Here is a 24,526-nt window from a genome sequence, read left to right on the forward strand (position 1 = left end):
TCCTGCACTGCAGTATAAGAAACTGCTGGCTTTTATGAAACACTGCAAACTACTTCCTAGGTAAACAGATTTCTTACTTTGAATTACTGCTGTTTGTAAACTTTCTTTTCCCTTGTCATGATACATTTATGTCAAAATTTCTTACCAGATTAAAGGGTATTAATACGTGTATACCTCTCATAACTAGAAAATTCTTGAATGTTAGCTGCCTCTGCTGTTAACAGTGCAGTTTTCCGCTTCTGCTTGTCACATATTTGGGCATTGCTGAGAGGAATCTTAAGATGACTTTGTGGTCTGCTTCCATTAATTGTTCTATAGTGGATATACTTCTTTCAGTAGTCAGTGCTTGTGTTTTGCATTTTCGAGATTGCTCTCTTATTTTACCTATCTAACATAAAGTTTTTTCTTTCTTCCTTATTATCTCCAGGTCCTTGAAGTTAAATAATTTAAGCAGGCAAATTCTTTGACTAATCTTATTTAGCTATAGAAACAGTTGTCTCTTGAATGGATGGGGTCGCAAAGAGTCGGACACGACTGAGTGACTGAACTGAACTGAATCTTATTTAGCTATAGAAAGAGTTGTCTTTTGAATGAATAAATGAATGATTTAGGAGGGATAGTTGGAAAAGTCTGAAAATCTGTGTGCTTTAGAGGAAAATAATGAGATTACTTATCTTAAATGTCAAACTAAAGAATTGGAAATTAAAGTGGTTTGCCAATTTAATTTCTGATTCCAATCGAATTACTTTGATTTGGAAGCCATTTTTACTGAGAGAATGGTTTGTTAAGAATGTTGTCTTTGAAAGTTTCATTCATCTAGGTGGAAAGGTGGGACTCTTGTAGAGTTAAAAGCTTAGAAATCAGGAAAGTACATAAGAACTTCAACTTGAGTAAGCTACTCAATTTTTATTAATGTAAATGAGCAATCCTTTCCATCCCTCCTCTCTTTTCCCTCTCTCACATATAACACTGGGCTCATGAAGGATCATAGAGATCATTAGTTTATTGATCCCCAGATTTGAAAAATAAGCTGGGCTGACATAGGCTTGTCACCTTTTAATTTTATGAAATAAAAATTATCAAAGAAAACTTACTATAAATTACTGTTCAGAAAAACACCAGCAAAGCAAAAAGAATGTTCTTCAAGAATAAAAAGTGTAACTTTATGAAAAATCAAAGCAGTTTTATTCCTCAGAACTACTGCCCACTAGTGTTTAGGGACACTGAACTTGTTTAATTTCTAAAGTTTAAGGGTTACCAAGGCTAAACATTAACAGAGATGAAGTGCTTATACCTCTGGGTATAGATGGAAGCACAGCTCAGTCCAGTTGTGTGGCCACGATCTTGTCCAGTGGTTCTTAACTACTTTTTAGTCATGTGTGATGTATTTTGAGAGTGATGGGATCCTCATCTTGGAAGAAAAAATGGACAAAAACAGTGTTAGGACTGAAAAGAATATTACACTATAGATGAGTCCATTAAAAACTTCTGCTAATACATTCGAGTGCACAGTTTTCCAGAAAAATATAAATGCTGAAATAAATTCAAGTTATACCATTTAAGAGTTTTTATTCTGTAGTTACATGTCTTACCACAAAGAAATATCAGGTTCAGATGGCTTTTCTAGCTAGTTCTACTAAGTATTTAAATAATACTTAATTTCAGCCCTCAGAAACTCATAGTTTCCCTCTTTCAGGAACACATCCTAACTCATTTTTTCAGGCTAACAGGTCTTCCTACCAGCACCTAGACAGGGACAGTTTGAATAAGGAAAATTACTAGCCTCACTTATGAAGATAGATAATATTAAATATATTATTAACATAAATAATTCCACAGTGTGCCATTCTGACAATACTTCATCATTAGATCAGGCGCATTCCAGAAATACAGGTTGGCTCAACATTAAAGTATTAATCTCAATCGTAAATAAAGGAGAAAACCCATCATAATAGATGTAGAAAAACTATTTGATAGAGTTCTTTTAAAAGCAAATGAGCCCCACCCAGATAAAATTAAAAAAAAAAAACTAGAGAAAGCGATAGAACAGAACTTTTCTTTTTTTTTTTTTTTTTTATTAGCTGGCATATATTTTATTATTGTTGTTACTATGAAGACTGTGCTAAGGCTCATAAAATAACATTTCAATTTTCAATTATTCTTAAAAAAAAATTCCTGCAGCAAAACATTGCCATCTCTACTGCAGATGAAAAAAGTGCTAACCCATTAACGGGTACCTATACATAGTAAACATTCTGAAGAGGAACGGTTAGAAGCATTCCCTTTATAATAAGACATTTCACTGCCACTCCTCTTTAGCACTAGGGTGTCTCAGGTCAGTAAGATGAGAAAGAGAAATAAAAGGAATAAGTATTGTGAAGGAAACAAGGAAAAAACTACTATTCTCAGATAGTTTTCACATGATCTATATAGAATCATAATCTATAGGCACATTTTCAGAAGTGAGATTATTGGCAAGGTAGTCATATGTGAAATCATTAAAAAGTTAATAACACAAACTGGGGCTGTGGTAACAATAACAACCTAGAGGGGTGGGATGGGGACGGAGGTTGGAGAGAGGTTCAAGAGGGAGGGGCCATTGTATATCTATGGCTGATTCATGGTGATATTTGGCAGAAACCAATACAGTACTGTAAAGCAATTCTCCTTCAATTAAAAGTAAATAAATTAATGACCCCCCAAAAAAGTTAATGGCATTTTTATTTACCAGCAACAAAAGAAAAAATATACCAAAATGAGAAATGTATTTAAAACATGTTCAGGTGTTTAAATATAAAATGAAGTGACTGTACTCTTCAAAAATGACAATGTCATTGAAGACAAAGACACACTCTGGAAATATTCCAGATTTAGGGATACTAAAGAGACATGGCAGCTACACGCAATACCTAATCCTAGACTGAATTCCCTACTGGAGGGGGAAAAATGCTATAAGGGATGTTTTTGGGTCACTTGACAAAATTGGAATACAGAAATTAGACATAAGTATTATATCTTTGTTAAACTTTTTGGAGTTGAGAACTGTTGTATCTGTGTGTAGGAGAAGACTTCGATTCTTAGGAAACGCACACTGAAGTTTTAAGGTGTAAAGGGTCATGATGTATGTAGATTACTTTCAATTAACTCAGAAAAAATGCATATATTTGTGAGTGTGTGGAGAGAAAGAGAACATAAATTTATAAAGCAAACAGGGTAAAATACTGATTTAATGAATCTGACTTAAGTGTATACAGGGCTTCCACATCCCCCACCCCTTCTTGTAAATTTGGAATTACCTCTAAAGCAGAAGTTAAAGAAATAGTGTTGAGAGAATAAGTATGAGAATAAATCCACAGAGCTTTGTGTTTTTCATTAATTCAAATTAAGTTTTCACATTGATAGGACTTTTTCCTAAGTCAGGGATGGAGGGCTTGGCACTATGGAAGGGACAAGGGAAAGGGTTGTTTAGCCGTAAGGAGGGACTTTGACAGGTTTTGACCTTGCTTGATTTTTATGTCTGTATTATAAAGGCACAGAGTGATTTTTTTTTTTCCTCCCCAAAGTTATTGTTTTTATTTTAGTTAAGGATGTAAATCAGGAATAAAAATACAGCTATTATTTTATTTCTACTTAAAGCATAAATATACATTCATTTACTTGTCTTTTGTTGTAGGGTAAATCCTTTTCTTTGAGTAAAGGTTCAGTTCAGTTCAGTTCAGTCGCTCAGTCGTGTCCGACTCTTTGCGACCCCAGAATCACAGCACGTCAGGCCTCCCTGTCCATCACCAACTCCTGGAGTTCACTCAAATTCATGTCCATTGAGTCGGTGATGCCATCCAGCCATCTCATCCTCTGTCATCCCCTTTTCCTCCTGCCCCCAATCCCTCCCAGCATCAGGGTCTTTTCCAGTGAGTCAACTCTTCGCATAAGGTGGCCAAGGTAGAGTCCTGCATTTACTCATTTGCATAAACTGTACACTCCCAACACAGCTTGTACCACTTTCACTTTCTGGGTTTTTTTTTTTTTTAATAAGTGAAAGTTAAGACACTTGAAATAATATAAGTTACAATCTGTCTAGATTTTACAAATTCCTTTACCTTCTAACCTTTTACTGTTAACAGTTCTCACTTTTCTTTTGACATTCCTTTTTTTGTTTGTTTTTAAAAATTATCTTTATTGGCTCTTTCCAAAATATTCAACTTAAATTTTGTAGAAACAATATCATTTTTGTATATCTATTAAAATAATATTTAATCACATCACACAATGGCACAGTTTGCATAAACTGGGTTGGGAATAAGCACTGTTGATTGCTAAGTCTCTGGGGTCGCACAGAGTCGGACACGACTGAAGTGACTTAGCAACTTAGCAGCAGCAAGTATGCCTTTTAGTTGATATTTAGAATAGATATAGTCTACAAGTCTTGCCTGTGTTGTTGTGGGCAGCAGTGGTGTTTTTTGCAGACACTGCATAATATTTGGTGAATTGGTTAAGCCAAAGGCTATTGAGAGTTTCTACTGTGGAAGACCAGTAAGAGTGAGTAGCTGTAGTGGCTGGCTAGTTTGTTAAATGGCTCAGTAATTTTACTCAACAGTGCAGAATGAATTTTGAGTAATTTGAGTTAATTTCTTTTAAGATACAGAACTGATTATTACATAGGATTACTGGCAGAAGGCAAATAGGTATGCATAAAACTTTCATTTGATTTATATCTAATATTTTTATACCATGTTTCTTTCCCAGTTACCATTCTTAGGTTATATTTGATGATTTTATCAGTCATGATTCAATTACAGTGGACACGTTCTTGGTTAACTTAAGCAGAAAGAAATGTGATACTGGAGTTGTTAAAGGTTGGCGAACAGGTTATTGGCTGGAACCCCAGGGACTTAATCTTCTGGGATGTCTCATAAAACACCCTTGCTGGTGGGGTCATCTTAGGAACTGCCATTTTTGCCACAAACAGAAAACTGAAGAATCAGGGTACAGGATCACAGCACCTGAGGTCTGAGAGGCAGGAAGTTGCTGCTGCATCTGTTTGTCTCATGGAATCACCATTCAAGTCATGCCAGAGCTGTTAGATCCAGACTACCTGCGCTAAATCTGATCGAGAAAGAAGGATGCCTTGTGGGTTTCCATCTATTTCCCTTTGCTGCTCAGTTCTGAATTCAAGTGTCTTAATACTGAAAGAATTTAAATCATATCTGGAGTGCCTATTGCAGTGCCTCTTGAAGATGGAGACTCTTCAGGCATTTCCCCTATGACATATTTTGCTTTGGTGATCAGGCCTGATTTCTTCCCTTTCTTTTATTCCCACCTCAAATCAGTCAATCTCTCTCTCTCTGCTTCCCCTGACCTTCCTCCCCTGCTCTCTGCTCATCTTCTTTCTGTCATTCTCTGTTAATGCCAAGGGAGGACAGTCGCTGCCACAGCCCTCATGGCTTCCTCTGTTTCCCAGTTCTGAGTTCTGGGGAAGAGGTTGAGCTAGTTAGGGTCAGTTGTAGTCTGGAGGATTGGCTGCCTGGCTCACTCATAGGTGGGAGAAATTCTTGAGGGGAAAGGAGGAGGATGGTTTCCATGGGCTGGGGGTAGATAAGGGCTTTTTCCGAATGATCTAATTAAAAGGGGTTAGGTACAGACAGTTCTCATTGTTTGTGGTAGTTATGTTAAAAGTCACTGTGAATACTGAATTAGTGAATTCTGAACCGTTGCTCCTAGGGGAAATCTAAGATAGAATTCTGTGTCTCTAATCTCAGTGCTTGTCAACTGGTCAGTTTATCACCTTGTTTTGTGTGCGATTTGTTTAAAGACACCTTCTTTAATATATAAGTATTCATTCATTAACAATGAACTCATGCCAACAGTGTAACTGATGGCTGAATGAAGCTATGTAATATGTATTTTCATCATAAGGCACATCCTAACTTTCTTGGACTTAGAAAATTGTGCTTGGGGACTATTTTAAGTAGCTAGATCACCAGTAAGAAGCACAAAAATATAAAAAACACTGGCTATAAATAGGCTGCAAAAAGGATTGTTCACAATATGGGAGCTGAAACAAGAAGGCAAAGCATTGCCCCATTTGACCTCAGCTGGGAGAACATATTCACATATGGGTGATTCTCATATTTCACCACTTAGTTCATGTCTGTGAATGGCCATAGGAGTGCCACAATCATTGATTTGGAGGTTAAAATTTTAGCAAATAGGTGAATTTGCAAATGCAGAATGCAGGACGAATGAGGGTTGAGTATAGATTTGGAGTGGGAATCAGGAGAGCATTAAAAAAAATGTCATTGCTAGTTGGTGGGGAATGTTGGCAGAAAAGACTTCATAATGCAGTCTGCACTTGAGATAAACTTTGAAAGAGATTATAATCAGAAAGCCAACCAAGGAGAGGCCGAGGAAATAGCATAGTAGTTATGAATGCGATAATAGAATTTTAGATAAGGCTCAGATCACGTCCTCAGCTCTTACTATGGGACTTTGGGCAAGCATTTTAATTTCCATCATTGGTGGAATAGAGATAGTTGTGATCACTCAATGGAGTTAACTTTGGGGTTGAAATAAGGAGAGTGCACATTAATACACGATGCAGATGTCTGCTCACAGGAAGTCCTCAGTCATGTCATACAGGAGACACTTTTCTGTATATAGTTTAGCAGAGGAGGGAAATGGCCTGGCACCTGTGGGACCTTTAGAATGAAGCAAAGGGTTCAAGTAGGCTAAATGGCTCTTTGAGGCTGTGGGAGAAGGCAGTAGCTGGATCATTGGAAGTAGTTTTCATGCTGAAATGGTTCTGAGCTATTAAAATGTTTAAAGTAATGATGGCACGATCAGTTTCATTCTTAGCAAGTTTGTCCTGTATTTTTATAGTGTATAGAGGAGAACTGAGGAGTAAATCAGCAGAGACTCTTGGAGTAGTTTAGGAAAAAAGGGACCAAAATTTGACTTAGGATACTAACACAGGGAATGGAGATTAGAGAACTGACATGAAAGATCAGATAGTTTAAGAAGTCCAATAGACAACAGTTGGCATCCATATAGAAGTGGAGAATGAGGGAGGGATGGCTCCTTGGATTCTGATGTCATTGCAGTGGAGGGTAGGGCTTGTGTACCCTGATAAAGGTTGGATCCACCTGTTCTTGTACTAAAGGTTCTCCTGATGCTCTGTGTATCCCTTTTATTGCAGTACCCAGCCTGTGGTATTTTAACCACTTGTATTCCTTTTTACACATAAGCTCTTTGAAAATTATTAGCACTGGTCACTGTTGGTGACCAAAAACTATAGATGGATTGAATGAACGATGATGAAGACTATGGGATAGAGAAGCAAATTTTGGAGGAAAGATTGTTTTTTATCTCTGTTAAGTTTTAGATTCAGTTTTGTGTCCCTGTTGAGTGTGAGAATCATCTCTGAATGGCTATGCCCAGGAGCCACTTTGATTTACTGAGCTTGGATTCAGGGAAGAGAGGTTCTTGCTGTGTATTTCTGAGGCATTGGTATGGGCAGCTGAGGCTGTGTGCACGCGCTCATCCCTAGTGTCTGTCTGGTGGAGAGGGAAGACAACCACAGAAGGAACCTTGCAGTCTATCAGTTATGAGGAGTTTGGCCGAAGAAGAGCATAGAAAGGAGTTCCAGAAAGTGAAGTGACCATAAAAGAGTGAAAAGGGGTTGGTATATGTCGCACCATACCCAGAAGCTGTGGCAGGAGAGGACTTGTCCAGTTTTAAAGACTGCAGAGAGGCTGCTAAGAGGACTAAAAACAACATTCTGGAAGTGGCAATTGTAAAGTCACTGGTCACTCTTTCCAGAATGATTTCAATGTACTAGTGGATGAAGATGTCACATCGCAGTGGGACTGAAGGTTGAATAGATGAATCGGACAAAATGAGTGTAGGCTATTTTCTGCTGGGTTTAATTTGTGAGGGTTTGGGAAAGAATGCTGAAGGTTGTAGCTGAGATCTGTGTAGGAGGGGCCATGGTGTACAGGGAGCCTTTAAAAATTACATGGAAGAGATTTGAGCATGGTTGTGGGCAGTGGTGAAGAAGCTAATAGAAGAGATTGAATAGGTTGGTTTTTGCTTGGTTTTTGTTTTTCTGAAGCCAACATCTCTGCCTACTGTCACCTGGCAGTATGGTATTGTATTTTGTAACTTTGAATCCCCATTTACAGTGCTATAGGGGAGCTAGTGTTTTCTCATTTAAATGATGGGGAAGCAGGCCTAGCTTTTAAGTAAATTTCTTGATGGAGGAGGTGTGTGCAAGGAATTAGAATCTGGCTGGTTTGACTCTAAGGTCTGGCCTTGCTTCTTGGTTGCCTTTTAAGTGAAGACAGTCACAATTTGAAAGAAACATCCAAAATGATTTAGTTCAACTCCCATTGTTATGGTAATTTTTATAAGACGCCATTTTCTTTGGTTAAGATTTCCACTGTAATGTCTGTTTAGCAGAATTGTTAGAAGGCAGAGAAACTGTCCCTTGTTACAGTAAACTTTTGTTTAGTCTGGGTGCTTCCACCTAAGGATTTGGACATGGCCAAATTTGCAGCCATGAAATTAAAAGACACTTACTCCTTGGAAGGAAAGTTATGACCAACCTAGATAGCATATTCAAAAACAGAGCCATTACTTTGCCAACAAAGATCCGTCTAGTCAAGGCTATGGTTTTTCCAGTAGTCATGTATGGATGTGAGAATTGGACTGTGAAGAAAGCTGAGCGCCGAAGAATTGATGCTTTTGAACTGTGGTGTTGGAGAAGACTCTTGAGAGTCCCTTGGACTGCAAGGAGATCCAACCAGTCCATTCTAAAGGAGATCAGTCCTGGGTGTTCTTTGGAAGGAATGATGCTAAAGCTGAAACTCCAGTACATTGGCCACCTCATGCGAAGAGTTGACTCATTGGAAAAGACTCTGATGCTGGGAGGCATTGAGGGCAGGAGGAAAAGGGAACGACAGAAGATGAGATGGCTGGATGGCATCACTGACTGGATGGACGTGAGTTTGAGTGAACTCTGGGAGTTGGTGATGGACAGGGAGGCCTGGCGTGCTGCGATTCATGGGGTTGCAAAGAGTTGGACATGACTGAGCGACTGAACTGAACTGAAATTAATCAACATGGTTCTTGGTCATTGTATTCTTAGCGATGACTGGAAACTTTATCCCAAGGGAAAAGGATAATAGGATTTCTAACAATTAGGTTGTTACTATGTTGCACAAGCTATAACTGAATGGAAGTTTGCCTCCCCTCTCCCATCCATTTTCTAATAATTGCCTACTTAGTGGAATATGATTGGTGGGTGATGAAGGGACTCATACTCGGTCATCAGACATTGTATAAGTTGAAAGTTACAGGACAGTCAGAAAAAGTGCAAGTACTAAATATAAAAAAAGTGCTGTTTTCTAATTATGCCTTTTAAAAGAGGAATTTTCTAAGATATTTTCTGGTTTATAACAGAGCAGAATGTGTGCATTCTGTAAACATACAAAAGACCCTTTTTGTTCCAGTTGGGCTATTTCTCTTTTAATCCTATTTTTTCCCCCTTAATTCCATCATTCTATTGCTTTTCTATTGAATATCTGGTGACCAATATAGTTGATGCATACAGGTTTTTAAAAAAATTGTTAGGTTAATTAATGGTTTTTGTCGTGTTTTAATTTTTATTGGGGTTTAATTGATTTACAGTGTTGTATTAGTTTCAGGTATACAGCAAAGTGAATCTGATATACACATACATATGTCCACTCTTTGTTAGATTCTTTTCCCATATAGGTCATTATAGAGTATTGAGCAGAGTTCCCTGTGCTATGCAATAGGTCCTTATTAGTTATCTGTTCATACATAGTAGTATAGTGTATATGTATCAATCTCAATCTTCCAATTTATCCCTACCCCTGTAACCATAACTTTGTTTCCTACATCTGTAACTATTTGGTTTAAACCAAAATAAGTTAATTTTAGCCTTTTTAAAGATTCCACATATAAGTGATATTATGTGATATTTGTCTTTCTCTGTCTTTTTACTTTACTCAGTGTGAGAATCTCTAGGTCCATTCCTCTGTTGATGGACATTTAGGTTGCTTCCATGTCCTGACTATCGTAAATAATAGTTGCATACAGTTTTTTTTCTTTTTAATTTTGTTAGGCTGCGCCGAATCTTGGTTGTGACTTGCAGGATCTTTAGTTGTGGCATGTGAACTCATAGTTGCAGCGTGTGGGATCTAGTTCCCTGACCAGGGATCAAGTCCGGGCCACCTGTGTTGGGAACATGGTGTCTTAGGCACTAGATCACCAGGGAAGTCCTTAGATGCATATAGTTTTAATTCATATCCGTCATGTCTTTTTAATGCTCTAACAGGCCCCTGTTCCCACCCCTGTCGCCACCCCTCCTCCCACATTAATTAGCTTTTGGAATATAGACTATCCCACATTCAGTGTTTGACATATTGCTTTCTTACAGTAGTGTTTAGTTTGTTCCACTAGCCCCTGTATTTCCTGACCACTGGTAGTTAGATTTAATAGCTCAGTTTAGATTCAGATTTATTTTTAGGAAAGTATGATTAATAGGTAATGTTGTGTTTTCCATTGCTTCTGTCATGTATACTTAGTCCACCGATTGTTAGGTTGATTCCTTCATTATAAAGCTTCCTGTTGTCACCTCTTGGTTTTAACATCTGTTGGTGATGTTTCCTTAAATTCATTACTAGGAATTAAAAAAAAAAAAGGTAAATGGTGATCATAGAATTCTGTTATTTTTTTCTACTTTTATTTATTGAAATTTTTCTATAAAGAACTTTCTACTATCAATTCTTTCCTTACCTTATGTAGGGGCAGAGAAAGTTTCCCTTCTTCCTATCTAGCTTCTTTGTTCTAATAATTAATTGACATAAGACAGATTAATGAGAGAAAAGCAATTTTGAAAAATAATAGATTTAATTTTGTAGGTACAGGAACCCCAAAGATAAGAGATCCAGGGGCAATTTGGGCAGTTGGGGCTTAAATGAAGCTTGAGCTAAGGGATGGAATCGGGGCCTCGGGCTTCAAAGAGGAGGAGGGTAAATCACCAGATGAGAAGAAGAGCAGATGTTTGATAAGCAGATGTTTGCCCAGTTGTACGGGTAGGTTTTTCAGATAAACTTTTCTCTCTGATAATAGCTCTCTTTCTGGTCCAGGCTCCCTAACTAAATTCTTCAGGTAGGTAAGGGAGAGGTAGAAGTTTTTCTTGAGTCTGCTGGGTTTTGATTGCCTTCAGCTCAAAATAATTCACATACCAAAGAGATACATTTTGAGGTTACAGATTCTCCTCCTCATCAAAAATATCATTTGTTGAGGAAAGACAGGACTTGATTCTTCCTTTTATTTTAAACCTTTGGAGTATTACGTTGAGTATTCCAATGATGATTGATTCTTTTTTTAATAAAGGAATAGTATAGACTTACACATTTACAAATATTTTATAGTTTGTTTATTTCACTGTAGATTCATGATTTCTTTATTTGGTTAATTATGTTATTGTTTCTCAGTCGCTAAGTGTGTCTGACTCCTTGCGACCCCATGGACTCCAGCATGCCAGGCTTCCCTGTCCTTCACTTTCCACTTTGTTCCGGAGTTGTTCAAATTCATGTCCATTGAGTCAGTGACGCTATCTAACCATCTCATCCTGTAATGGTTGCTTATGGTCCATTATTGTCGTTTATTTTGATGGCTCACTTGCCTCCAGATTTAGTCAGTGGAAGCCCCTTCAAGTTGACTTTTCTGTCCTTTTGCCATGTTCCCATCATTTTTTGAGTATTTCTACTTTCTAGCAAGGAAGATATTCCAAGCCTACCTTGTAGTTTTTTTCCCACTTGCCTTGGAATCAGACTTTTATCCAAGAAGCCCTGGTTCCTTTTAGTGGAGAATGGTAATATTTAGCATTAGTCAGCTAGGGCTGCTGTAACAAATGACCACAAACTTACGTGGCTCAAAATAAGATTTATTCACTCACAGTTCTGGAGGCTAGAGGGCCAAAATCAAGGTGTCAGAAGGGCCACACGTTCTTTAAAGGATCTGGGAAGAATCTTTCTCATTTCATATTGTGCTTGCTGGCATCTCTTGATTTGCAGTTGCATGACTCCATCTGTCTTCATCTTTACATGGTGTTCTTCCCTCTGGACCTGTCTCCTCCCCTTTTGTAAGGAGACACCAGTCATACTGGACTTGGGTCCCCCCTAATAGAATATGACCTTATCTTAACTTGATTATATGTATAAAAGACCCAGTTTCCAAATAAGGTCGCATTCACAGGTATTGGGGGTTAGTTTTCGACTTGTCTTTTGGGGGATACAGTTCATCTGATAACAGTGTCTGACCAAGGTTGTCTGCAAACAGAAGCTTACATGGCTCCCTGTGGGCTCGAGTTGGTGAACTGCCATGGTGGGACTGAAAGGCCAGACTTCCAGCTGCCTCAGGTGGTGCCTGTGCCCTGCCTTTCTCCAGCCTGGCTCACAGGGGCCAGAGTAGAGCAGAGAGGTAGCACCTGCCCTGTCCAGGCCTTGGCTGCTCAGTTTCTTTTTAAAGTCTCACTGTAGGAAAGGAGAAGGGAGGACTGGAAAGTATGGCCTCCAGGGTTTGGGCAGGTCCTCGTAAGGAACCAAGGGGAGGCTGGAATACAGGTCTCTTCAGACACTAATACAGCTGGTAGTTGTCTCTTGGTTCCTTTTCTTTCTAGCCTAAGGCATTATCTGCTTAATTAGTGAGGACTGAGCAACTTTACTTTCACTTTTCACTTTCCTGCATTGGAGAAGGAAATGGCAACCCACTCCAGTGTTCTTGCCTGGAGAATCCCAGGGACGGGGGAGCCTGGTGAGCTGCCATCTATGGGGTCACACAGGGTCGGACACGACTGAAGCGACTTAGCAGCAGCTGTGTCTCCCAGGGGGTGGTGCTTTATAGTAGATCCTCAAGTGTTCTCTTCATTGTAGACCAGTTCTATGACAGGCATTGTCTAAGAAACTAGTACTCGTGGTGAGAGCCATTGGTTTTTACGCTTTTCATAGTAATTGTTTCAACAACAGGACACAAGTCAGAAATAAAGGTGTATATTTCGAAAGCAATATGGGCTACAGATTGACATTTAGCAGGAAAACATCAGCCTTAGTTTCTTTTTTTATTACTAAATACAGATATGAGAATGAGGAGAGTGGATGTTAAGGTAAAATTTTTCAGGAAAGAGGCTTGGGCCAATTATGTAAGTATGAATTAGTGTTGCTGCTGCTGCTGCTGCTGCTGCTGCTAAGTCGCTTCAGTTGTGTCCGACTCTGTGGGACCCCATAGACGGCAGCCCACCAGGCTCCCCCGTCCCTGGGATTCTCCAGGCAAGAACACTGGAGTGGGTTGCCATTTCCTTCTCCAATGCATGAAAGTGAAAAGTGAAAGTGAAGTTGCTCAGTCGTGTCCGACTCGTAGCGACCCCATGGACTGCAGCCCACCAGGCTCCTCAGTCCGTGGGATTTTCTAGGCAAAAGTACTGGAGTGGGGTGCCATTGCCTTCTCCGATGAATTAGTGTTAGAGTTGTTTTTTACTTGATGAGAAAGATCTTTATTTCATTAAAAAAGTTCTTAGGGTACTTAGTATAAATATGATTATTTGGTTTGATTGGTCTTCAAAACATTGAAGGCCAGCTTTGTAGAAGCAAAATAACAAAGTTACCATCACAGATACTGTAGTCACTCACTTTGGGGACTCAGTCTCTATAGAGATGTAGCATTAAAAAAAAAAATGACTATTGCATCACCTTCAGCAGAAAATCATAGAGATGTTTTTGTAAAATATAAGTCATTCTCCAACTAGGAAGCATTATTGCAAGAGCATTTTAAATCTTTTCTGCTTGGCTCAGAGAAATAAAGGTAAAAGAGAAGAGGGGCTGGAAACATATGGTCAATAATATCATGATTTGATTAATAACATTGATTAATAATAACATGATTTAGTTCTAGCAACATTAATAAGTTTAATAATTATAAAGATGGATTAGAAAAAACTCAAGGAACAGAATATTTATAAACTAACTTTTAAGATTAATGAATGTATGTAGGCAATCCCAAAATCAAATGAAAATGGTTATACATGTCCAAAAATGATCAATATCACTAGTAATCAAAGAAATGAAACTTAGCACCAGACTTTTTTAACTGTCGTATTAGTAAAAATTTGGGTGGTGAGATTAACGTTAAATCTTAAAATACTTTAATGTTTTTAAGTTTGTCACATTGTATATTAACTCTATAGATTGAAAAGGTCTAAATGTAAGCTGACTGGGTCTTTTGTATATGTATGTGATTTAGAGGTAGAACTAGTTTTGTGTAATCAGGAGTAGTGACATTAGAAGGAAGCAAAGTTTATGTCACAGTCCAGTTAGCAAACTAGGTCAAGGAGGAGGTTTAATTCTGATTGTTACAAACTTGCTGCACATCTTAACAGTCTCATTGCTTCAGTTTCTTGTCAGAGTTGTTCTGTCAAGAATCCTGACTCCTCTGTTTCTTACGTCACAAGTTTTGTTCGGAATAGGTCTGCAATCTGACCACTCCTCACTGCCCAGCCCTGGTCCAAGTTTGCCTGGGTTCGTGTAAATTGTCTCCATGCTTCCAACCTTGTCCTTTTTTGATACGACAGCCAGACTCACCTCTCTGCTTAACATCCTCCAGAGCAGTTATCTTAGAAAGCAGTGTTCTCTTCTTGGTGGGAAATGCATGTTAGAGTATCCAGAACATGAGGTACGAGAAGGGGAAGAAGCTAAAGATTACTTCTCATCTCACTCATAGTAAACACCAAACTCCTTTTCTCCCCTCTCACGCTTGCCCCCACCGCCTCTCTTACCATCTTCTTCTTTCCTTACCACACTTCTTCTTCTTCTTTTAAAAAAAAATATTTATTTATTTGGCTGCATAGGAGTCTTAATTGTGACATGCAGGATCTTTAGTTGTAGCATGTAGTTTCCTGACCAGAGATTGAACCCTGGTCCCCCTCCACTGGGAGTGTGGAGTCTTAGCCATTGGACCACCAGGGGAGTCTCACCACACTACTTCCTGCTGTTCTTTAAAGAGCCCAAGAGGCTTCTTACACTTGCCTCAGCCTTAAATGCTCTTCTTCCAGATATCTCATGGTTTATTCCCTCCTTCAGGCCTCTGAAAGGCTTCCCTTGCCCACCCCTTGTGAAGCAGCTACCTCTTCTGGTTTATGTCTTCATAGCACTATTACTTACTTATCATCCGTTTCTCCCCTCTACTGCTGCTAGTGTTTTGTTTCATTCCGTCTTGAATGTCTGCGCACCAGCCAGGCACTGCTAAGTGCCTGATTGAATGATCAGTTCAGTGGTGATTCAGTGATCATACCTAGTTGAATGATCAGTTGAATTTCCAGTTTCTTCTTTAGCATTTTCTCAAGCCCTTTGCCTAGAGAAACGGGCAGGGCCACCCTTGTTCTTCATCTGTGGGAAAGTAAGGCTGCCTTCCAAGTGCCAGATGTTTCTACAGAGGTGCTGTAGGGGCTTCTCCTTTCTCACTGCTCAGATTTTTATATTCTATTACTCTTTTTTTTAATTTAATTTAATTTTTATTATTATTATTATTATTTTTTTTTACTTTACAATATTGTATTGGTTTTGCCATACATCAACATGCATCCGCCATGGTTGTACACGTGTTCCCCATCCTGAACACCCCTCCAACCTCCTTCCCCATACCATCCCTCTGGGTCATCCCAGTGCACCAGCCCTAAGATTCCTGTATCCTGCCAGTTAAATGATTTCTGTTTTCTAAGTAACTTTTCCACATTAGGGACCAATGCTTTCCTTTTTGCCACATTTGGAACCTTTAATGTCAGCAGCAATGTAAATCCTTTAGTAACATGTTGACATTTATTCCATCATTCAGTTAGCAAATAGTTATTGCAGCAGATGTTACGAGCCAGGCCAGGTACCAGACTAAACGCCAGGGCTTAAAGAGATGGAGAACCTGCCTTCCCCTTGAGGAGCTTGGAGTTCAGTGTGTGGATGCAGGTGCCATTGGGACAGGCAGCTGATGTAAGAGGAATGCAGAGAGGGAGGTCCAGACACACAGGGTGGCTCACCTAGGCCTGCCTCAGAGGGTTGGGAATCTCAGCAGTGAACAGGAGTTTGCCAGGTGAGGAAACAGGTAAACACTGCTCCAACAGGAGGGAATAATTTGGGCAAGGGCATAGAGAGCTGTACTTGTTTAGAGAAGCACCAATCCCTGAGTCTTACTGAAGCATACAGTAAAATATTAGCCTTCCCAAGTGGCTACAGAGCAGGTAAAGAACCCTCCCGCTTACGCAGGAGATGGCAGGTTTGATCCCTGGGTCGAGAATATCCCCTGGAGAAGGGCATGGCAACCCACTCCATATGTGTCTGGAAAAGCCCCTGGGCAGAGGAACCTGGCAGGCTACATGGGACTGCATGTAGCCCATGTAGGCTGCAAAGAGTCAGACGTGACTGAAGTGACTTAGCACGCACGCACTGTATAATGCAGGCTGTGATGGTGGACACGGCCATGATAGTTCTTGCAAGGGCCCTGATCTGGATGCTTCTGAAAGGCTCTATGTATCCTATGTAGAGGTGGGACTTGGATCCTGCAGCCCAGGGATTTGGGCCTGTGCACCTGAAGGGACGGGGCTGGTGAGGCGGCCTGAAAGTGAAGTGAAGTCGCTCAGTTGTGTCCAGCCCTTTGTGACCCCATGGACTTAAGCTTGCCAGGCTCCTCTGTCCATGGGATTCTTCAGGCAAGAATACTGGAAGAGTTGCCATTTCATTTCAGGTGAGGTGGCCTGGAAGGCTTTTAAATTGCATGCCTCCTTCCTGGGGCAGGGGGAATACAGGATATTTTCTGTTTGGTATTAATATATCTCCATGCACATTATTTTCTAGTTTAGAATATAAATTCCTGGAGGGTGACAGGGTTTAATTCTGGAGTAGCTCATTTCGCTCACATACACTTTATGAGATAGAGGCTGATTTAAATCTTCAGTGCATGGAGATAATGTAGCCCTCAACTGTTATAACCTCCTATCTCCTTGCATGCTTCCCCTCTATCTACTGCATCCCTCATTTCCCACCTTCTCTTTTTGTCAGGCAAATTGAATTTATTATTAAAAAAATGAGAAAAGGAAAGTTTTGTTCTGAGAGGATTAGGTGTTTGAGCTGTCAGATGCCAGGTGCTGTAGGTGGGATGTGCGGGACTCCTTCCTGAGGCATGCGTGCCCATGCTCCTCATCACGGCACGTGGTGGGCACATGGTGTTCCCTTGCCCGACACACAGGTGTTCAGTAGATGTTTGTGGAAGGAATCACCCTGTTCTTTGACAGCAGGATTAAGTCTGCGTTTTCACAGCACTACTATTACCTACTTTTCTACTTTGATCTCTTGAATCTTTTCTTCCTGAGCTCCAGACTAGCCAACCTCCCCTCTCCATCCCTGCAGACTTCAAATATTTCCACCACCTCAGACGCTCTTTCTCTCATCTGACAAACTTCTCTGCACCTTCTCATAAGGCTCAATTCTGCGCCTTTCCAGGGAAGTCATTGCTGAGTAACTCAGATGGAGTCAGTTACCTCTTCCTGTGTATAGTTTTTGTATTGAAGTTTGTTCGGCCTCCAGACAGTCAGCTTGGAAGACAACCTTTCTTTACTCTTGTGCTGTATAACCTCCTATACTGTGCCTCCAGCATTTTAGCCTGGTGTCTGGTGGTTTCGCAGATGGGGGCTGGTTTGTAAGTTATTACAGGAAAGCATGTCATGGTGACTAGAAGCACGCCTGAGTAGGCTCTGTGCTGGGGATGTGGAATATTATCCATTTACCGCTCAACCTGCACCAGGCCTTTCCATAGGTACATAGATGAGCGTCTGTTTCACAGATGGTTCTGGAAACTTGCAAAGTTAGAAAGTTCATTCTTAATAGGAAGGTCTCTGAGGAGGAGACCAATGTAATTAGGTCAGTGATTTCATGCCAGCAGTAGGAGCTTGGGAGGAGGAGTAACTAGAGGCAGTTTTTCTTTTCAGGAGTCCGGGGAGAGATGAGGGAGTCTCACTAACAGGGTGGTAGAAGGGAATTGTAAGTAACTAAAAGAGTTTTTGCTGGGGAAGCTTACCCACTATTTGGGAGGAATGACCACTGACCTTACCACACAGAAACTCAGCACTGATGCCTGCATCATCTTCTCTGTAGAGACTGCTCCAGCCATCATGGAGGTGGCCGAGGTGGAGAGTCCACTCAACCCCAGCTGTAAGATCATGACCTTCAGACCCACCATGGAGGAATTCCGGGAGTTCAACAGATACCTCGCATACATGGAATCTAAAGGAGCCCATCGAGCGGGTCTTGCAAAGGTGATTATCTTCAGATGTTTTTAAGCCAGAAAATGATCACTTGGCCTTTCAGTTATACTCTAGTCTTCTTGATGTGGGAACTTGTTTTTTCTAAAGGAAGATATTTGCAAAATCTTTGTTCATGTTAATCCATGTGGAGTATTTGATTTCTTCAAAAAATAATTATCTTATTTTTCTTTCAACTATTTATACTAGGTTACATTCTAGGGCTTTAAGAAAATAACCATACTGAACCAAGAGTGATTCCCAGAAACCATAGAGACCCGTGTAAGGGTTTCAGAAATGTGAGCGTATTCATAGATTTCATTAGTTGCTCACAGAGTGCAGGTACTAACCTGAAGCCTGAGCACTGCTCTGCTCCCTCTACCTTTCTCTTCCTCTTTGTCCCTGCTGCTCCCTGCTTTCTCTTCCTCCTTCCCTTCTTCATTCTTTCTGTTTTAAAATATAACAGATTTATTAGACATAATTCACACACCATACAGTTCACATACCATATAATTCACCCATTTAAAGTGTGCAATTCAGTGTTGGTTTTTTTTGGGGGGGGAGCGTATATTCACAGAGTTGTGCATCCACCATCACTACCTAATTCCAGAACATTTTCAGCCCCCCCCCGCCCGCCCCGCCCCAAATAAACTCTACCCTTCAGCAGCCATTCTCTATTCCCTGCTATCCCCTACCCCCTGCCTCTTGGCAACCGCTAATCTGCTTCCTTTCTCTATGGATTTGCCTATTCTATTTTCTTTTTAGTTATTTGTTCATCACATGTGGAGAATGCATACTCTGTGCCAGGCCCTATGTCAGATGCTGGATGTGTGTGTGTGTGGTGGGGGGAGGTGAGGGGACAGAACAAAATCCCTGCCCTCTGGAAGCTAATATACTAATGATGGCATTTTAGGGGTGAGATGAAAGCAGAGATCTAAAGGATATATAAATGAAAGTCTTTTTAAGATGTGGAGATAGAATATTAAGTCCAGAGTCCTGGAAGCTGACCTGAGCTTCATTACAGCTTGTCCAGTGATAGTAAGGCATGGGGCATTTTATTCTAAGTGCAGTGGGAAGCGTTAATAGGCTTAAAGCAGAGGGCAGGTGGACCCGGTGGCTGCTTGTTTGTTGGCCACTCTGTGTGGCTTGCGGGATCTTAATTCCCTGACCAAGGATGGAACCCAAGATCCTAGCATTTAAAGTGCTGAGTCCCAACCATTGGACTGCCAGGGAATTCCCTGTTTATTTGTTTTGTTTTGTGATATAATTTTGAAAAGATCACAGTGGCTTCTACATGAAGAATGAATTTAAGGGGGAGGAGAGCAGAATCAAGGAGTGCTGTCAGGGGTAGTTGTGACTTGCTCAGGATAACAGGCAGTGAGGGCTAAGGTGCTGAGGATTGCGTTGCAGGGTTGCCCTGTAGCTGCAGAGTTAGAACTTTGAAAAAGAGGTTGTCTAGGTTTGACCTTAACCTGAGATTAGTGTATCTTTCTGTGATGGAAATCTATTTCAATTTAAAATATTCTTTGAAATAGATTTTCTTGGTACTTGCTTAATTTTATTATTGTTCTAAATGTTAAGTTTATAATACGGATTTCTGTGGACATGTCAACATCACCACATAAATTCCTGAGCTCCAGCAGAGCCTTCCCTACTGTGGCTCATCATGGTTCTCCTTGAAGCCCCATCTCCGTGCTGGGTCCAGGAGCACTGAGAGGAGCTGCAGAACGAACTTCCAGGCTTGCAGGGCTCGGTGTTCAAGTCCTCCTCCTGTATCTGGATGCAGCTGTTTGTAGTGTTGGACTGTTCTGGCATCTGTGCCTTGCAGTCTGTTATTTTTTTCTGTGTAGTTCAAGTCACTGCTGGATAAGGTTTAAAATTCAGGGATATTAAGCTGAGTGGATTAGGGGTGGGTGAGACAGACAAAAAGAAGATAAAAGTTTATAGTGAATTTCTCAGATATGCTATCCTTAGTTTAATCTTTTCATTAGGTTAGCTTTCAAAGATCCCAATTTTGGAACCTTAACACTTGCAGGTTATCTTTGAGGAGAAGAAAAGCATGTTTAAGTTGAAGAGAAGAGAATGGTATTTCAGAATCATTTGGCACAAAAATTTTTGATCATAAACTTAAAATGAACCAGCTAGCAAGGTTTGGGCTTTATTTGGGCAGCAGGTAGCTGGGTGGCTGTCCTCTTATCTGGACTCTGAATGCAGCCCTTTGTCCTGTAGCTCTCCCTCTTTGTTCCCTGAAAATGTATACCTTACTGTGTTCCCTCGGGATTAGTGAACGTCCCATGGCCGGGGCACGTTTAGTAACATTAGAAAAGAAATTGGCAGCTACCCCCATGAGGGAGCTGGAGTACAGAGAGGATGTCTATGCCCCTGTGGACATTCTCTGACAGAGCGGAGTTAATGAGAACTACAGTTAATTTTCTGAGTGTTGAACCAGACACCAGCCTGAGTCCAGATGTTCTTTATCAAGTGAGACTCATTGGCAAAGATGGAGATAGTGATTTGATATACAGTAATTTCCTTTTACTTATACTAGGAATACAATGAACGGTTTTTTTAGTCACTTGCCATCTTTTACATCAGGTCACAAAGACTCAGTTTCACCTACTTTTTTCACCTCAGTTTCACCCTTCTTCTGGAAGTTGCAGCAATAGCAAATATATAAAACTGCACCAAATAAAATGAAATTGTATACATTAAAACTGCATTAATGTTGATATTTGTTTTGAGGGCTAGCCCTGGGGAACAGAGCCATCTGTGAAATTCTTCGTTAATGCATCATTTAATGAATTGGTCTTAATTTTTGATTAAGATCAATTTGATTGGTTTGAACAAAGTGGTTGAATAGTGACTTTGGCTTCAGATTACAGTCTGCCTTGGTTGGTAACAGTTTTTAGATTTATACTTATTTAATGTTCCCCCTGCCCCGCCCCCCCCTCCCCCCGAGTGAGAGGTTTGATACCCTAACTTTCTACCTAGAGTTGTTGGTCTAATTGGGAAAGTGAAAAATGACAGTGTCTTTAAATGTAAAACTTGTATGTTTTTGTGGAGAAAGGTTATAAGGAAACATTATTACATGACGAATGGCCAAATTCTTCCACAGCAGTATTATGGACATACTCTGTCCTGGGCCTGAGGTTATCGTCTAGAGTAGAGAGCTTCAAGAGTAGTGTGGAGGTGGCAGATAGCTGTCTGTGTCCATAGGTGCAGAAAGATGGGAGAAGCGCTGCCTTCCTCCTCGTGCCCCTTTCTCAGTTGGTCGGTGGTAGTAATGGCAACAGAGTTCAAGATCAGTAATGCAAATACAGATTTCAGTTAGATAATTTTTACTTGTATAGGGCCCAAGCTGGGGCTGGGGAAATATTAATATAAAACATATATTTCTATTTTGATATAATCAGGAAGGTAAACGTCAGGAGAAATGGATTTCCTTCCTTTTGAGCCCTTACAAGTAAAAGTTTAACTTTTGAGTATTTTAAAGTCCTAAGTATTATATATTGTGCTTCCATTTCCTATGTGAGAAAATATGGTGTGTTAAGATTTTAAATTATAGTTGAAAAATAAAATTTTTGTCATAGGCCTGAACTTACTGATTTTTAAAGTTCTGTCTGAACACTTTAAACTTTAATTGGAGTAAATGAATACAAGCTCAGAATAATTATGAAGATAATATTTAGATTTTTGTAAATGTATTGTGTTATTTAACTTTAGAGAAGAAAATTTGCTACACAGTGTTTTTGGGATGAACAACTGCCTGTTTTTTACAACACTGGAAAATATTTAACTCTAAATATAATGTTGGTTTTGATTGTAGATATATTTCCAAGCAAGAGCCCGAATAAATATGTGCTTTATTTTTTTGAATAAACACTTTCATTTCTGATGAAGAAAAAGTTAGTATTTATAAAATTCTTCATTATTATCCTTTGCCCTTTCAGAATATGATCAAGAGAGTGTAAGTATGTTTATCCGTTTGGGACGGTTGTCCGCATTCTTAAAATATTGAGTATGTGTTCTTAGTAGTGTAAAGTGTGATTATCTCTGGTGCCATTTTAAACCAGCATACCTTAGAGAAAAATCAAATGTGTAATATTACCTTATTGCTGATGAAAATTAAATTAAGCTTAGAGTTTAAAGATCCCCCAATCTCTTTTTTGAGTTAATATTCATTTATTGGCAGAAAGTGAAGAGGAACTAAAGGGTCTCTTGATGAAGATGAAAGAGGAGAGTGAAAAAGCTGGCTTAAAACTCAACATTCAGAAAACTAAGGTCATGGCACACAGTCTTATCCCTTCATGGTACATGGATGGGGAAAATGTGGAAACAGTGTCAGATTTCATTTTCTTGGGCTCCAAAATCAATGTGTGCGGTGACTGCAGCCACAAAATTAAAAGACACTTGCTTTTTGGATGAATAGCTATGACAAACCTAGACAGTGTATTAAAAAGCAGAGACACACACACACAAATAAATAAAAAAAAATAAAAAGCAGAGACATCACTTTGCAGACAAAGGTCCATGTAGTCAAAGCTGTGGTTTTTCCAGTAGTCAAGTATGGATGTGAGAGTTGGACCATAAAGAAGGCTGAACGCTGAAGAATTGATGCTTTTAAACCGTGGTGCTGTAGAAGACTCCTGAGAGTCCCTTGGACTGCAAGGAAATCCAACCAGTCCATCCTAAAGGAACTCAGTCTTGAATATTCATTGGAAGGAATGATGGTGAAACTGAAACTCCGATACTTTGGCCACTTGATGTGAAGAGCTGACTCATTGGAAAAGACCCTGATGCTGGGAAAAATTGAGGGCAAGAGGAGAAGGGCAACAGAGCTTGAGATTGTTGGATGGCATCACCGACTCAATGGTTGTGGGTTTGAGCAAACTCAGGGAGGTAGTGTTGGACAGAGAAGCCTAGCATGCTGCGCTTCATGGGATTGCAAAGAGTCGGACCTGACTTCGTGACTGAACAATAACAACAAGCCATTTATCGATTGTGTAACATTGGCCAAGTCACACATTCCCTGACTCCAGGTTTTCTTATCTGATGAAGCCTAACTCAGAACCTTTCACAAAAGTCAGTTGCAGGTGCAGTGTAGATACAAATGTGAAAGACAAAATCTTAAAGCTCTTAGAACACAAAATAGAATGTATGCATTCTCTCAACTAGGGAATTATATTTTTTTAAACAGAAGATCAAGGCAAAAATGAAGAAATTGGATTATATTAAAATGTATGACTCTTTGTGATCCCATGGACTATACAGACCATGGAATTCTGCAGGCCAGAATATTGGAGTGGGTAGCCTTTCCCTTCTCTAGGGGAATCTTCCCAATCCAGGGATCGAATCCAGGTCTCCTGCATTGCAGGTGGATTCTTTACCAGCTGAGCCACAAGGGAAGCCCAAGAATACTGGAGTGGGTAGCCTCTCCCTTCTCCAATGGATCTTCCTGACCCAGGAATTGACCCAGGATCTCCTGCATTGCGGGTGGATTCTTTACCAACTGAGCTATCAGGCAAGCCCATATTAAAATGAAGAACTTATATTTATCAAAAGATACAGTTAAGGAGAACTAAACTAAAGAAGAGCCTCTTGATGAAGGTGAAAGAGGAGAGTGAAAAAGTTGTCTTAAAACTAAACATTCAGAAAACTAAGATCATGGCATCTGGCCCCATCACTTCATGGCAAATAGATGGGGAACCAGTGGAAACAGTGACAGACTTTATTTTCTTGGGCTCCAAAATCACTGCACATGGTGACTGCAGCCATGAAATTAAAAGACACTTGCTCCTTGGAAGAAAAGTTATGACCAACCTAGACAGCATATTAAAAAGCAGAGACATTACTTTGTCAACAAAGGTCCATCTAGTCAAGGCTATGGTGTTTCCAGTAGTCATGTATGGATGTGAGAGTTGGACTATAAAGAAAGCTGAGTGCCGAAGAATTGATGCTTTTGAACTGTGGTGTTGGAGAAGACTCTTGAGAGTCCCTCGGACTGCAAGGAGATCCAACCAGTCCATCCTAAAGGAAATCATTCCTGAATATTCATTGGAAGGACTGATGGTGAAACTGAAACTCCAATACTTTGGCCACCTGATATGAAGAACCAACTCATTTGAAAAGACCCTGATGCTGGGAAAGATTGAAGGTGGGAGG

At 40.0% G+C, this 24,526-nt stretch overlaps 1 protein-coding gene across 4 annotated transcripts in view; it reads left to right on the forward strand.

Moving 5' to 3' along the window:
• Positions 1-24,526, forward strand: part of KDM4C (lysine (K)-specific demethylase 4C) — a 411,252-nt gene that overhangs the window by 14,117 nt on the left and 372,609 nt on the right. For 3 of the 4 annotated variants that reach the window (XM_010856980.1, XM_010856981.1, XM_010856977.1), the window contains exon 3: positions 18,219-18,379. In XM_010856980.1, coding sequence (XP_010855282.1) covers positions 18,236-18,379 — 144 coding nt within the window. In that variant the 5' untranslated portion in view covers positions 18,219-18,235. Of the gene's footprint in view, positions 1-13; positions 61-18,218; positions 18,380-24,526 lie in introns of all 4 variants that reach the window. The other variant, XM_010856979.1, reaches the window with a different exon arrangement.

The sequence above is a fragment of the Bison bison genome, unplaced genomic scaffold (genome assembly GCF_000754665.1).
Source record: "Bison bison bison isolate TAMUID 2011002044 unplaced genomic scaffold, Bison_UMD1.0 scf7180017864376, whole genome shotgun sequence".
NCBI lineage: Eukaryota > Metazoa > Chordata > Mammalia > Artiodactyla > Bovidae > Bison > Bison bison.